General features: G+C 44.1%; 1 protein-coding gene across 1 annotated transcript in view; it reads left to right on the forward strand.

Annotated features, from left to right (window-relative positions):
* The window catches only part of LOC114669449 (uncharacterized), a 115636-nt gene that overhangs the window by 73754 nt on the left and 25482 nt on the right, over positions 1-16400 (forward strand). Inside the window, exons 35-42 of the mRNA XM_051924011.1 lie at positions 149-271; positions 4761-4901; positions 6558-6665; positions 7302-7436; positions 8618-8737; positions 10773-10919; positions 11248-11355; positions 15661-15795. Of these exons, the coding sequence (XP_051779971.1) occupies positions 149-271; positions 4761-4901; positions 6558-6665; positions 7302-7436; positions 8618-8737; positions 10773-10919; positions 11248-11355; positions 15661-15795 (1017 nt within the window). The remainder of the gene's footprint in view (positions 1-148; positions 272-4760; positions 4902-6557; positions 6666-7301; positions 7437-8617; positions 8738-10772; positions 10920-11247; positions 11356-15660; positions 15796-16400) is intronic.

Below are 16400 nucleotides of genomic sequence, written 5' to 3' on the forward strand. Positions count from 1 at the left end.
TGTGTTGCAACTCCAGAAAGGTTGAGGACCACTGGTGCAAAACAGCAGTTCTCGCTGAGGACCAATTAATTCGTGATTTTGTGTGCTGACCGATGTTTTCATGACTCAGTGATTTCATTTTCCTCCCTTAATTTGTTTTTTTTTTTAGCTTCCACCTTGTTCTGCAACAGCTGCCAATCTGTTTATTCGTGGGAAGCTTGTGAGAGCAGCGTCATTCTGTGTGTCTCTCCATACTCCACTTGTGCATCATTTCGGTATTCACTTAATTTATGTAAGTAGACAGGCCATTTGTGGTCCTCCTGGCTCTGACTGCTGGCTTTATTTGTCGTTTTGTTAAACTCGGGTTGCCTACCTGCTACTGTGTTTTATTTTTTTGCTGGATGGGACTCAGCCGCCTCCGCAGCTGCTCTGGAACTCAATGAACGGGTCTGGTAATGGGCTAAGGTTTTTGTAAGTGTGGTTACATTATGTCCATAGGTTTGATTTAATGCTTCTACTTGGTCTTCATTTGGCACTTTTAGGCATTTCCCATTTCATTTTCATGAACTCCTTTTAATGAGCTCACAGACCGTGGCTTTCGCCTACCTGACATCATTATGGAGGCTAGCGCTGCGTTTAGAAGGATGTCAAACATCTTTGGGGATTCCACTTTGCTCAGCTCTTCCTAAAGCTTATCATTCTGTCCAATCACAAGCCACCTATTGCTCTTGATGGACGTTCATGTCTCTTGGCTTAGCTTCTTTACAGTCTCAGGAACAGGAAGTGTCAGTTTCCTCTCCATGAAATTCAGAAAGATGCTCACCAGAGTCGCAGCTCTGCTAACTTGGGTTGGTTGTTGACTCTTTTTTTATGTTTCATACAATTTTATGTTTTATCTCAACTGACCACTAACCCTTAGGGACAAAGAGAGAAACCAGCAATTGTGAAGCAGTTGATTTGGCCAATGTCCGCCTACACATGTTCAATAGAAAGCATTTGATTGGATTCAAGACGAGTTTTGAAAGCCACACACCCAGCTGCTAAAGTGTTTATTGGTTGTCATGAATAAAGTTGAACGTTCACAGTAAGGAATTTCAGACCTCGTGGAATGAAGCCACAGACAAGCTGTCCCTTCAACACAATCCAAACTCTGCTCCTTAGGGACAAGCTGACAGAGATGGGAGTTGATTCATACCTAGTGGCATGGATCGTGGACTATCTTAAAGACAGACCTCAGTATGTGCGTCTTGGGAACTGCACGTCTGACATTGTGGTCAGCAACACAGGAGCGCCACAAAGGACTGTACTTTCTCCGGTCCTGTTCAGCCTATATACATCGGACTTCCAATACAACTCGGAGTCCTGCCATATGCAAAAGTTCACTGACGACACTGCTATTGTTGGCTGCATCAGGAATGGGCTGGAGGAGGAGTATAGGGACCTAATCAATGACTTTGTTAAATGGTGCGACTCAAACCACCTACAACTGAACACCAGCAAAACCAAGGAGATGATGGTGGATTTTAGGAGGCCCAGACCCCTTATAGACCCCGTGATCATCAAAGGTGACTGTGTGTAGATGGTGCAGACCTATAAATACCTGGGAGTGCAGCTGGATGATAAATTGGACTGGACTGCCAATACTGATGCTCTGTGCAAGAAAGGACAGAGCCGGTTATACTTCCTTGGAAGGCTGGCGTCCTTCAACATCTGCAATAAGATGCTGCAGATGTTCTGTCAGACAGTTGTGGCGAGCGCCCTCTTCTACGCAGTGGTGTGCTGGGGAGGCAGCATTAAGAGGAAAGACGCCTCACGCCTGGACAAACTGGTGAGGAAGGCAGGCTCTATTGTTGGCATGGAGCTGGACAGTTTGACATCTGTGGCAGAGTGACGGGCGCTCAGCAGACTCCTATCAATTATGGAGAATCCACTGCATCCACTAAATAGTATCATCTCCAGACAGAAGAGCAGCTTCAGCGACAGACTGCTGTCACTGTCCTGCTCCACTGACAGATTGAGGAGATCGTTCCTCCCCCAAACTATGCGACTCTTCAATTCCACCCGAGGGGGTAAACGTTAATATTTAACATTATACATAGTTATTGTCTGTTTTTACCTACATTATTATCATTCTTTAATTTAATATTATTTATTGTATCAGTATGCTGCTGCTGAAGAATGTGAATTTCCCATTGGGATTAATAAAGTATCTATCTATCTATCTATCTATCTATCTATCTATCTATCTATCTATCTATCTATCTATCTATCTATCTATCTATCTATCTATCTATCTATCTATCTATCTATCTATCTATCTATCTATCTATCTATCTATCTATCTATCTATCTATCTATCTATCTATCTATCTATCTATCTATCTATCTTTAAGAGCAAGAACTGGCTTTTAGGCGATTGATTTCATCTCTGTCTCCGAGGCATATATTCTTTGTCGATGACAGCGGGGGTCCAATCATAGTCCGGCTCAAGGTGGACGTCCCCAGAAATGAAATTTGTAATGAGAGCCAACAGCTGTCTAGTTGGACTGCTTGCTTTGTCGCAGTTCTCTTCAGACTGTGAATTCAGTTCAGTGAGAATTCTGTTAAACTTCATGTCACCCTCCATCCCTTCAGAGTGGGCTCCTTCCCTGGCTGGGGTTCAAATCTTTGTTCTGTGTCTTCTTTGTTCTCTTGTTGGTATTCATTTTATTTGTGTTTGTTTGTCTTTTATTTTGTCTATGTATTATGTGCCTTGTGTTTTGTGAGTGGTCCCACAAGAGGCAGGACCACCTTCCCGTCACTGTCAGGGACTGCCCTGAGCTTATAGAGTTTAGGGTTTCCCACAGTTCCTTGTGATTCATCTCGAATGTTCTTTTGTGGTTTTCTGGAAGTTTGTTTTTTCACTTTGCCTTGGATTGCCTTTGTTGGCCACTCCTTTGTGTGCTAAAGGGACCCTCATGTAATTTCACGGCATTTTCAATAAGAATATTTTGTTTAATAAAGATTCGGTGTGGCTCTCTGTGACACCAGCCAGGGTTTTTTGACAGTATTTCCCCCTCTTGTGGGGATTTTTGGAACTGATTGAGACATACGTGCATGGGAACTCTCAAGTATCACAACTCCCTGGAGGCAGATGAGCATGAATGTGTGCATTATTATTTTATTTGTTGGACAAGAAACATGAAATGAACTGACTGTGATTGTGTGAACAGCATGTTCTGGTTTAGGTTGGTGTCAATTCCAGCTTTAAACTAATTTAGTTAGAAACCCTCAGTAATAGAGAGACAAGCTTAGCAACAAATGTCCCGGACACAGCACTTGACAAGAGTTTTGAAATTTGTGTAGGGAGTTTTAAAAGCAGATGTTAACAACCCGGTGAAACTGGCAGGTCAGTTAATGGCAGGAAGTAAATCTCGATTCATAGTTAATAGAGCTTCAAAACTGTCGCCAGTTTCCTTTTTGACTGTTCTGTTGGGTAACATCATAAACTAAATCTGACAACCCCACCGTCTCCCGTGGTGGTCTTTCAGCTTCACATTAGCACACAATCCAGGGAAATGCAGGCACTTATCCCCTGCTTGCACTTAATGTTCACGGCCAATCAGAATGGTTCTTTTATGGCCAAAGGGCAATTACTGTTTGTTTAGTAATCCGAGACCATGGTCTTCAGAGGAAAAGGGTGGAATGCCCTCTTAGGGTTGGGAGTGAGATCCTGCCCCAAGTGGAGGAGTTCAAGTATCTCAGGATCTTGTTCATGAGTGAGGGAAGAATGGCGCGTGAAATCGACAGGCGGATCGATGCGTCCGCAATGATATGGGCTTTGCATCGGTCTGTCGTGGTGAAAAAGGAGCTGAGCCGCAAGGCAAAGCTCTCAGTTTACCAGTTGATCTGTTCCTACCCTCACCTATGGTCATGAGCTATGGGTAGTGACCGAAAGAACGAGATCGCGAATACAAGCGGCTGAAATATGTTTCCTCCGCAGGGTGTCTGGGCTTTCCCTTAAAGATAGGGGGAGAAGCTCAGAGTAGAGCCTCTGCTCCTCCGCATCGAGAGCAGTCAGATGAGGTGGCTCGGGCATCTGATCAGGATGCCTCCTGGACACAATCCCTGGTGAGGTGTTCTGGGCACGTCTAACTGGGAGGAGGCCCCGGGGAAGACCCAGGACACGCTGGAGGGACTATGTCTCTTGGCTGGCCTGGGAACCCCTTGGGATTCCCCCGGAAGAGCTAGAAGAAATGGCCTGGGAGAGGGAAGTCTGGGCATCTCTGCTCAAGCTGCTGCCCCCACAACCTGACCTCAGATAAGCAGAAGAGGATGGATGGATGGATTGATGGATGGATAGTTCTACTGACTCCTGTTTACAAAAGCAAAATGGAATGAACAGGTCACAATAGGGTGATTTAAGAGTTTGATGATTGCACGTTCATTATTGTGATGTGACCCAAAGTTGCTGTGTGCCTTTGGGCATCACTGCCATTGCTGAGCCTCAGACAGTAAGAAAGCACACAGTTGGTCACTGTAGCTTTAACGCAGGAAGGTGTTGACGTGAAACCTCTCCGTCATCTGGAAAGACTGAGCCAGCACTTTATAGCAGTACACCTGATGGAATCCTGAACTTGGCTTGGGATAAGCAGAAATAATTTCAGGGTGCATTTTATCTGACCAGACATGTTGCTACAATGTCCTTCATGTGATGCCCTACCAAGAGAGCAGCTTCACCGTCGTAGGGACTGTCTAATGTTTCACACGGCTTCTTTATTTTGTTTCTTTTTCCATTGCAGATTCTGCTACTCCCACTACTTTTAAACGCTTATGTGCCTCTCCGGACTCCTGCAATCTGAGCCTGTCCATCAACTATGGCTATGGCAATCAGTCCTGGACATCAAAGTGCTGCGACTCAGATTTGTGCAATGTCGAGGAAGGTGAGAGGGAAGGCATTCTGCCATCTATTTTTCGTTCTTTTGTGGGCACCACTCCCATGTTGTCAAAGAGACCAGGTTTCGATAGTCGCTAGACGTGGCACCTTTGATGTCTTTAGCCGATTTCAAAAGTTTACTTATTAAATCTTAAGTGATGTGAAGAATCTGATCTTGAAAATCTTAGAAAGGAGATTGAGAAAATCCAAAACTGCGCACATGAATAACAGTAACAATCTCATTAAATAGTAATTTGGAGTTCTGTAGAGATTTGAACCCCAGTAAGGATAGATGGTTGGAGTTGCCAAGAGGTCAGATAAGAAAGACTTAATTAAGATAGAATAAATGTGAGTGTCATTAAGTGCGCTTTGGTTTATTGAGCATTTCGACAGTTGTGTCTTGCTCCTCAGACCTGTAAACCTCCATTTGTTCTTTGTTTTCTGTTCAAATTATATTTTTGTCCACTGATGACAGAACATTAGAAAATCTTATAGAGAGCAGGCCATTCGACCAGATAAAGCCTGTTGATCATATCCACCACATTCCTCCACAATAACATTGAAGTTGAGCTCTGAAATTGTCAAACGTTTATCACCCTACTTGGTCCGTCATTTCACATATCAGTGGTCTCCTGTGTGATGCCCTGGGTGACGATGATCTGCGACTGACCGTGTCAATGCCGCTGTTCATTCTGATCATCTTACTGGTATTCATGCTGTAAGAAGAACGCTATATAGCACCCATCCCGGCACAGATTCACACGGGAGGCACGGGTAAAATAAATAAACTGTTTATTATTCTTCAGCTGGAGGGCACGTCTTCCCCGTAATCCCTTCAGCCACAACGCAGTCCCAAGCACAGTACAGTACAGTAACACCAAGCACTTATCTTCCTCTTTTCCACCACCACTCCTCCTCAGCATGCTTTGTCCACCTCCTCCCGACTCCGGCCACTGAGTGGTGGTCACTGGCTTCCTTTTATTGGCGAAACCAGTGCCCAAAAGGGGCCCGCAGCTCCTGCTGCAGCACCCCCTGGTGGCGCCTGTGGAACCCCACAGAGCTGCACAGGACTCCAATCCCCATGAAGCCCTGGAGGGAGTCAGAGGCACCGCTGCAACCCAGAAAGGCTGCCATCTAGCGTCCAGGGGGAGATTCTGGGCTTCCCACACTTGTCCCCCTGGCAGATGTGGTGAAGGGGCATCCTGTCCGGGCAGGATCCCTGGCTGTCCATCACAATGCACTCAGCTTTATTGCCACAGTGTTGCTTCCACCAAAATGAATGGCTTCAACGGTGGCCAACACTCTTCAGAAATCCAAAAACATTAAACCTCGTAATCGAGTAATGCCAGTTTCTGTACACTTCCCGACTAACCTGTGTTGTCTGCACCATAATGTGTGATACAGAACCCGGAAAGGCAGCCATCTGCTTACATTTCTTAGCACCTACTGAAGCACCATTAGATATTGGAAGGAACCTGGACCACCACAATGGCCGACTCTTAGGTGCAGTATATTTGAACTGCTTTAATGCCATTTGCTTAAACCGTATTGTTGCTTTTTCAATGACATTCACCTTGCAGTTTTCACCTGACGTTGCCGATATAATGATTAGCCGCACACCAACCGTTGGTCTTTACTTATTTTAATTCTTCCTCCTTTGCAGTAAACACACCCAGCATTCCGAATGGCCTTGTGTGCTGTGGCGGAACAAACGGGAATTGTGAAAACTCCGTAAGCTGTGTGGATGACCAAGACTACTGCTTCACATCAAGTATGTGGTTTGCAACTCAATCCCAGGGTTCTTTAATGAATTTTTTGATGCAGAACCTGTCAATGAAATGGACTGGCGCTTACTGCTGGGCTGCTAGGCCCATGAAACTCCAGCACGTGGCAAGTGACACTCAATGACATGGACCTGAGCCTCACAGAATGAATTCAATGAAGGAAAGAGAAAATGAAAGAAGCCTTCTAGAAAGCCCTTGAAGACCTCCCATGTGACTTGGCATAAGCTTCATTGCAGCGCTGCTGTCTACAGTGGGCTGCCACCCTCAGATAGTGTCACTGCCTGGCACTCTCAGGCCACCCTCCATCCTGTCTACTGTGGTCTGCTGTGAGGGACACTTTGCTGGGATGAGGGGTTCCGTTCAAAATATGTGAATGTTAATATACAATGAATTTAAATTATGGGACAGAAAATGTATAGAGTGAACAGTTAACTTGCCAATCTGTGACCCCGAGTGATTGAGTCAGTGTAGAAACTGGAGGCTTGTGAATGGTGGGCTTGACTGCAGGAAGGCACGTTACACGGTCAGCCACAGGGTGCACCCCCGAGTCTGGCAAACCAGTCAGCAGTGCCTCTTGGCTCCTCTTTTGATGGATTTATTCACTGAATTGTCACCCTCTTCAGGTAATGGATGGGCTGTGTTCCTCGGATGTTCTTCCAGCAGCATCTGTGACAATCCACTAAATGCAAGCAAGACGTTGCACTTTGACCTTGGACCATCGATTAACTGCTGTCAAGGATGGCTCTGCAACAAACCAAGTAAGTTTCTGTCAACGGACAGAGATAGCAAAAAATTAAATATCAGACGGGTGGGCTCGGGTTATGGAGTGTATTCACAATGAATAGGACATAAAATGGTTCAATGAATCTGATTACTGTGTGCTGCTGTGGTCTCCTTTTGTCCTTAAAGGGTGGGGCCAGAGGGGGCGTCACTGTTCTCCTCCATTGTAGGAATGGAAGCAGAAGTTGGGCAGTAACTGCATTACACTCTTTCATTTGCCCCTGCGTACTCGTAAATTGTTCCCAATGAGACACCCAATAGGCTTTCATGTTTGACAACTGTAAGAATAATGAGAATCAGGCTGTAAGAAGATTTAGAATGCCACCCTGGAGAAAGCACAATTAATGGTGACAAGATAAAGAAACAATGAAAAGGCAGAACAAGAGTTCACAATATGGCTTCGGCCATCCACAAAAGAGTGCCTCTGAATAGGCATGCCGTCACTATCAGCCACAGTTCATGATTGAATTCTGTGTGCTGTCTTGATTTTATGTGGTGGGCTCCCAGAAGTTGCAGGGCTTCTTGAACTGGCAGTTGTCCCTCTGGACTGTGGATGGAAAAAGGGAGATTGAGTTAACAACAGTGCCCCCTCTTGACCCAGGGTGGTACTGCTTACCTGGCGTGAGCATTGAAGATGTCCCCTCCTCACACATGCAACTATCAGGGCAGTACTAAGCAGAACACTGTAACAATCAGACAGCACTAGTAGATGATGGTCAGCAGTGTGGCGTTGGCAGGCCAAAGCAACTGGTGGTGCAGCTAATTGCACAATGGAATCTCAGTCACTGGTCCAGTGTGTGATTGTTAGTGTGTGAGGAGTTAACAGCCGCAGATTAGAGTCTGCTTGAGCGTCTGGTGCTATGACAATGAATGTTATGGAGTAACTTGTTGGATGACAGGCACATGACCCTTCCAAGTCTCCATAAGTCCACAATCCTTTGTTTTTCTGAAATTCTGGGACCATTTAATCATGCAGTTAGTTGTTTAATGTCCTCTTTTTTGGCTGGCTTGTCATTGTCATTGCTGGCATTTATCAATGAGTCAAAAGGAAACTTTGTGTAGTTTAACAGGCTGCCAGGTTGTCTCCTACACCTGCAAATCTTGGTCCCCAGTGCCTCCTGGTTTGTGCAGTGAACACACATCTCAACTCTCATTTCAGCTTCCACACTGGTCTGCAACTCCTGCACATCCAGTAGTTCGTGGGATGCCTGTGACAGCAGCTCCATATTTTGCAGCTCTCAGGATTCCTGTGTGACGTCTTCTTTTTCCACCTACTTGTGTGAGTACCAAGTGTGCCTTCCTTCACTGTTCAAACACTCTTTCTGCTACTGGTTGAATTAAAAATGAGCTTTGGTACGTCATTTCATGAACTGTTCATTTTTTTCTGTCAGTTGCGAGCCTGAATGTGACTGAATGAGCCTGAATGTGTGTGTGTATCAGAGCAGCTTTTACTTTTAAATGGTGTTCTTCAATGAAAACAGGCAGCTAAGACAGTGCGTCTCATATGTCTGGTCAGCTCTCCCCTTCACAGGTAGCCAGAGACGTTAACCACCATTCCTATCGGATCAATCACTGGCTTATCCAGCTTCTTTGCATTGCCTTCCCTGCCTGTTTAAACACTTATACCGTTAAACGTTATTATTAATAAAAATTAACACATATTCTAAATATTATTCTCTATCTTTTGTTCTTTATGTGTACTTTATATACAGAGAGAGAGAAAGATGAAGGTAAATCTACAAAATGTGGCAAAATTCCATTCCAATTTAAAGTAAAAAGAAGGCAGCAGGGCAGCTGACCCTGTGCAGTAGGCAGATTGGCGCGCATTAATGTGTGTCTGGTCCTGTAACATCCTGGGTGTGAGATTGTATGTGGTGCATTTAGTGCCCAAGTGGCATGCATTACTCACATACAGTATGCATATTTGGATATGCCAAGTCCTACACCCTCATCATGTCTAAGAAACACTAAAAACTTGTAAGGGCCGGTTTATACTTCACGTTAAGAACGTGTATGTGCACGCATCATGGCCGCCACACGTTCCCAGCATTCATTTAACGCATCCTCTGAGCAGGTCCTCAGAAATTAACATGACACGTGCGCGAGTTTCAGTACCAGCAAAAAATCAGTTGGTGCAGTGTAAGTCGAAACGTGACGTCAGACTCTCTGTTTACTATCAACATGTGACAGCAAGCTGCTTTGTAGATCCTACAGGGTCAATGTGCGTGCTTCAATGTTTGAACGTTTCAATGTTGTATAGCTAAATGCCAACATACAAATGTTATATTTATATTCCCCAACATAACAACGCGATACATTTTAAAAGTCTCACATACCATCTTCTGTGCCGTCTTTTTTTTTTTTTTTGCACCTTCACAACAGCATCAGAATGTATGGCGGCGTATTTGAGCCACAGAGAAATAAAATTAGGGACAAAATGAAAAGGTGTATTTTGTGATTAAAGTGGAAATTTCGGCTTTAATCTTGAAATGTCCACTATAATCTCATAGTTTATTTTGTCATTAATGCAGACCCTCGTAAACGTCATCTTAAAACCGACTCAGTTGTTAATCGCTACCTGCTTCTGGGGCTTCCTCCTGAACTGACTGCAGAAATCGCCACACAGCACACGTGACATTACGATATTTCAGCTCTCTGCACACTTAAAATCCTTTTATTTATATTTGATATCAATTTCATGATGAAATGCATTAAAGTATGTATGTTACATTTTACAGATGAGTAGTTAACTTCATTGTTAATAATGACACACGTGGGGGTGGCACGGTGGCGGAGTGGTAGCACTGCTGCCTCACCGACAGTCACGTCCCTGGTGTTCCCTGCCTGGAGTTTGAATGTTTTCCTAGGGGGTTTCCATAGACATGAAGGTTTGGGGATTCGGTGACTCTAAAATGACGCCTGTCTATGTGTGTGCTTATATTCACCTTGCGATGAGCTGATGCACCATCCAGGGATTGTTTCTGCCTCGTACCTGATGCTTGCTGGAATGAGCGCATCTCTGGATTAATAATAATTCATGTAATCATAAAATATTAATCCTTTTCAGAGATATCGTGACAAGGTGTCCTCAGAATTTAATTGGTGTTTGACAACACAGCGAAGGTGAATGTTTTCTCACCGTGATGATATCTTGTATTGCAACTTGGTGGAATCTTCCAGATTTATATAAAGTACACGCACAAGTATAAACAGTATAAACCTTATGTAGCGTCCGCAGGAGTATAAATCTGGCCTAAGAGGTTTAATGATTTCCCTTCTTTAAGTGCCACATAATTCCTTTTTTTCCCTTGTAGACTGGTACTCCCCTTTGAAATTTCAAAGATACTGTGCAACGCCGACCCCAGAAATCTGTAACGTGAGTGCATCGTTCAACTTTGGAGGAGGGAGCATGACTCTGGTGTCACAGTGCTGCAACACGGACTTGTGTAACACTGAGAAAGGTCAGGAGTCTTTGTATGTTTGTCCTTCATCAGATTGTCGGTGGCTTTTGTGATTTAAAAGATAATGGTAAATGAGACAGTGTCCATGTTGGTAGGCTAAACAGCACTGTCGGAGAGTTGTTGATGGGGGTTGAACTGGCAGCTTTGCGGGTTAAAGTCTGGTGCCCATAGCCTCTCCTGTGACTCATCATGATTTCTGCTGTATGATTCTCTTCCAATTGTCCAGCTGACTTTGCCTACTAAACTGGAACTCAAGTAAAGTAAACCGCCGACAAGAACCCCACGACTGTTGTAGCATCTCCTTCTTTGTTTCTTGTTCTTTTTGCAGTGAACATATCCAGTGATTTTAATGGACTGACATGCTGCTCAGGGACAGATGGCACCTGCCAGAGAACCGTGAAGTGCACCGACAGACAAGACCACTGCTTCACATCAGGCATGTCAAAGTGTTCCTATTTCAGTGTCTTTAACAGTTATGTGGACTCTTGTTAAGGTTAGGTTGAGTTGAAACATTGCATTGACGTATTTCCTGTGAAATCAATAATAACAATAATAATAATAATAATAATAATAATAATAATAATAGAACATTTTATTTGATAGGCTCCATTCTTAGCACTGAAGGTTACCTTTCAAAGAATTAAACAACAGTAATAAAGATAAAAGCAAATAGAACAATTAAATCAAATATCAATAAGGGTACAAAAGTACAGGGTGCGCACAAAGTCCATATACCCCTATCTTTGGGAGGATTTTGAAAGCTAAAGGTTACCTCTTAGGAATCCAAAACATCTGTATGGGTCCCTCCATGATCTCTGCATAGCCGAATAAGCCGCCAGGTTCTCTTGCTCATGTTCTGCAACATTTGCAGGGTGACTTTCTGGAACGCTGCGCGGACCGCATGTTTCAGTTCATCGTTCATCATTCGATGAATAACGGCGCTTCCGCACGTCTCCTTTGATAAACCCCCAGAGTGCATTACCTGGAGTTGTGAGATCAGGGCTTCTCGGATGCCAAGGAAGAGGAACGGGATTGTTGTTTGATCCTTGTCCGATCCAAGGATTCCCAAAAACATCGTTGAGGCGATCACGCACGGTGATTACGAAATGGGCAGGTGCCCCGTCTTGTTGAAACCAAACACTGTCAGGGATGCCCTTTTTTCTCAGTTGAGGGATGAGCCAGCCATTCAGCATTTCCAGATAACTGATTTGGTTAACAGAACCATCAAAAAAATAAGGGCCAAACAAATGCTGTGCTGTCATTCCGGCCCAGATCATCACGTGTGGTGGGCTATGCTCAATTTCTTCAAAGAAATGTGGATTTTCTTTTCCCCAGAAAAACACGTTAAATCATGCACTCGTCAGAGAACATTACCTTTTCCTTCTCAGCATTTGTTGGAAATTGGTGCAGCATCAGATCAGACAAGCTTCCTGACGTCTGTCCAAGTCGGCATCTGATAACTCGTTAACGGGCAATGGACGCCAACATTTCATTTGCAAGTCCTGTTTGATGTGTTTTCGCATTGTCGATTCCGCTACTCCCAACTCAGCAGCACGTTTATGAGTGGATTTCATTGGGGATCGCTGGACAGACTCTGCCACATCTGCACACGTTTCATTCCTTGTGGATGGTCTTCCACTTCGCGGCGCATCTTGGACGCTGCCTGTTGCAAAAGCCTTCTTCTCCCACTGCAACAACGTCCTCTTTGTCTGCGACGCCTTCCCAAAACGCAAAACAAAGTCATCCATGACATTTTTGATCGATTTCCCAGTAACAGGCCACTCATGAACCCACACAGTGGCCACCAAATGCTCCTCGATCGTGAAAACTCTTGTGTCACCTATCGCTTTGTCTTGGAACAACTGCCATGTTGTTACGATTTCTTGAGTGGCAGCAGGTGGCAGCACCAGACGGGATGTCGGAAACTCACCACGAAATACTGGGAAGACTTGGGCTGATGTCCACAGGAACCAAATTGTCATAGTTATTCCTGTAAATGCTCCTAAAGATAGGGGTATACGGACTTTGTGCGCACCCTGTACTATCAAACATCAGAGATAGCTGGCTGTATCAGAGGTAAAATCAAAGTTGGTATGCCAGTTTAAAATGGGGTTACTGAGTCCAGCTGACGGATTTGAGAGGGAAGAGAATTCCCGAGTTGAGAGGCACTATGGGACATTGCTTCAGCTCCAATAGAACAGAGTTTGATGATTGGAACAGAAAGCAAAGCTGAAGATGAGGACTTGAGGGAGTGAGAGGACGTCTGTAGGAGATCAGTGAGGTAAGGAGGAGCGAGACTGCGGAGAGCTTTAAATGTTAAGAGCAGCATTGTGAATTGTGTTTGATAGTAGACAGGGAGCCAGACTTTCATATGCGTTTGTGGGATGCCAGATAGAATAGCATTGCAGTAATCTGCTGTACATGTGAAGTGACTAAGGCATTCACCAGTACTTCAGTACTGTGCTGTGTAAGAACAGGGGGAAGTCTAGAAAAGTTTTGGAGATGGAGGAAGGCAGTCCGAGAAAAATCATTTATATGGGAAGGAAAGAGAGGGTGCTGTCTAAAATGACACCCAGGCTCATAAGCTGGGAAGAGATGTTTGTGTCAATGTTGTTAATTAAAACGGAAGAACAGTTAACCTTAGTGAGAGTAGGTTCAGAACCAATGAGGAGCACCTTGGGTTTTATTGCTATTTCTAGGGAGAATATTATGAGTCACCAATGACTTTGCCTTGGAGACATGCCATAAGAGTATGTGGAGGGCAAACAGAAGTCGATTTAGTGGAGAGATAAAGCTGTGTGTCATCAACATAACAGTGCAATTTAATGCCATAGCGCTGAAAGATATTGCCTATTGGGAAGGTGTAGATGAGAAAAATAAGCGGCCACAACACAGAGCCCTGCGGAACTCACTGAGTAACGACTGCATTTTCTCACTTATTGTCCTTCACATGAACAAACGGCCTCCTCTCCATGAGGTAGGAAGAAAACCATTGATGGACAAGGCCACAAACTCCAAAACTAGCTAGACAGTTCAAAAGTATCTGATGGGATGTCAGGAAGTACAAGAATTAATAAGAGTCCCATGTCAGCTGCCCAGAGAAGATCATTTGTAATTTTGACCAGGGCAGTTTCTGTGCTGCGTTTAGGACAAAAGACTGATTGAAACTTCAAAAAGATTATGTTTTTGAAAGATGGGACCGAAGTTGGGAAGCAACTATCTTTCTGAGAATGTTTGATATGAATGGAACATTTGAAACAGGCCGATAATTAGATAGATAGATAGATAGATAGATTATTAAGAATATTAAGGTCTAAGCCTGTTTTTTGTTTCAGATTTGGAGTAATTGAGGCCGTTTTTAATGAGTGGGGGGCCGTGCCAATAGTAAGGGAAGAGTTAATTATAGCAGTTACCATGGGGGAGACATGTGACAAACAGGACTTAACAGGGCTTGTAGGCATTGGATCTAATTGGTAAGTGAAAAAAATAGATTCTGTAATAAGCTCAGAGATGTCATTATTAGCTGGTAAACTGAACTCAGAGAATAAGATGATTGCTAAGGGAATATGGGTGATAGTGGAAAGTATGCCATTTTCTACTGGGATAGAAGAAGCAAGTTGCTGGTGGATTTTCTCAGTTGCTGAGCTGAAGAAATCCAAAAAAGTACAGCAGTGCTTAACGGTGAAGTTATGGTGAACGACATTTAATAAATGCAAAGTGCTGACAGCAGCTTGTTGTGCTAACCTGACTGAGATACAACATGTGAAACCTCTGTTACAAATTAAGAACGACGCCATCTTCCTGGCAATGAGTGATCCAGGGCTGTAGAGCCCACCTCAGAGGACAGGTGTTCATTTCAGCCTCCCAAACATCGTCCTTTGGTGTGACGTTAGGTGTCAAAGGTCTTCCTCTAAATTGTTTCCTTGTAAACCTTTGGTTTGTCTTGTCTTGTGAGTACCTCTTAGGTTTTCTCTCTCTCATGATTATGCAGTAAAATGCACTCTCATTTAAAACAACAGGACACAAGGGGACTCTGGTGGCCTCAGGTGACAGTGGATCTAACTTGAACACAAGCCAAATTAAACAATAGCCTTTAGCGTGAAGGCCCGAACTCTGTAGAGAATATGACGATTCGGCTAGTTTTTAAAAACATGGAAATGCTGGACACTACACCCCCTGTATTGCTGATTATAACAATGGATCTAACTTTTGAAAAACGTGGGTTCCAGTTGCCATAACACTGATAACTGAATGCCCAGTGTCTAGCTGGTGTGTTCTCCACCATGGGCTACTCAGTGGGGTTAGCAGGAGTAGGCAGAGCTGTGATTTCCCCTGGGACTTCTGTGATGTTCTCAGTCTATTCTAGGATGTTAGGTGCGGACTTTCATTGGAAGGTGAAGGATTACATCACAGATCCCAGTTTAGCAGCGACAGCAACCAGTCATCGTGGTGGGAAACCAGTCCACTGCAGGGCCTCCTCACACACTTTCATCCTGGGACCACTTGGAGTCACCAAATAGTATAATAAGTATGCTATGGATATGTGTGAGGGAGCGAAATAACAGGACAGAGCACACCAATGCAAACTTCACAGGGACAATCGAAGACCACGCAGAGTGTGATGTAGCAAAGCTAACCATCATGGCCAAAATATGATAGAATTTTACCAGGTCAGGCTATTAATGCAGGCATATTCCCAACTATAACACAGTTAACATGGAGTTACTTTTGATGTCTTCAGTTTCAGGACCCAACATCATAATGGGATGCTCTTCGTGGAGCCTCTGTGATAATCCCAATATTGGCAACAGCATCCTGGGATTTTCAGCATTTTTGTCTGTCACGTGTTGCCAAGGAAGCCTGTGCAATAAACCCAGTAAGTAACGTCTTTAAAATTCACAAAGCTATGCTGTCACAATGTCTGTTTTAAGTATGTTATTACAATATTATAACACTACAAACAAGGACATGCAATTGTCACCAGGCCATAGGATGTAACATGAAGGTGTGTGATGTGATACAATTTAATGAGAGCTGTTCATTTGAAATGGCAGACTTTGAAACACATATGGGGCAGATGGATGGCTAGGTGTACATGGCACAAGATGTTGTCCTAAAGCAAGGACTTTGTTAAGTAAGTTGTCAAGCAAAGCTCCACGAAGGAGCATGGGCATCGTAGATGGGGGAGAAAGGGTGATGATTACCCAGGACTCACTGCCTCAGAGCCTGGAATGAAAAGTTGGTTTTCAAGAAGAAGGGGTCCATGGAGGCTGCTTATGTATAGGGCCCAGAGTTCTGTGGTACACCCCTGTGAAGGAGCACTTGACAGATTTGTCCGCTCTTTGATTTGAGGTCCACATACTCATTTGGGTGAGTTACCAGTGAGACAAGCTGAGCTCACTGTGTTCTGTTCACTTTTCTCTCTATTTCAAGTCCAGAGCAGGAGCTGAACCTGCATCTACGTGTTTGACAGGTCAATAC

This window comes from Erpetoichthys calabaricus, chromosome 2 (assembly GCF_900747795.2).
Source record: "Erpetoichthys calabaricus chromosome 2, fErpCal1.3, whole genome shotgun sequence".
NCBI lineage: Eukaryota > Metazoa > Chordata > Cladistia > Polypteriformes > Polypteridae > Erpetoichthys > Erpetoichthys calabaricus.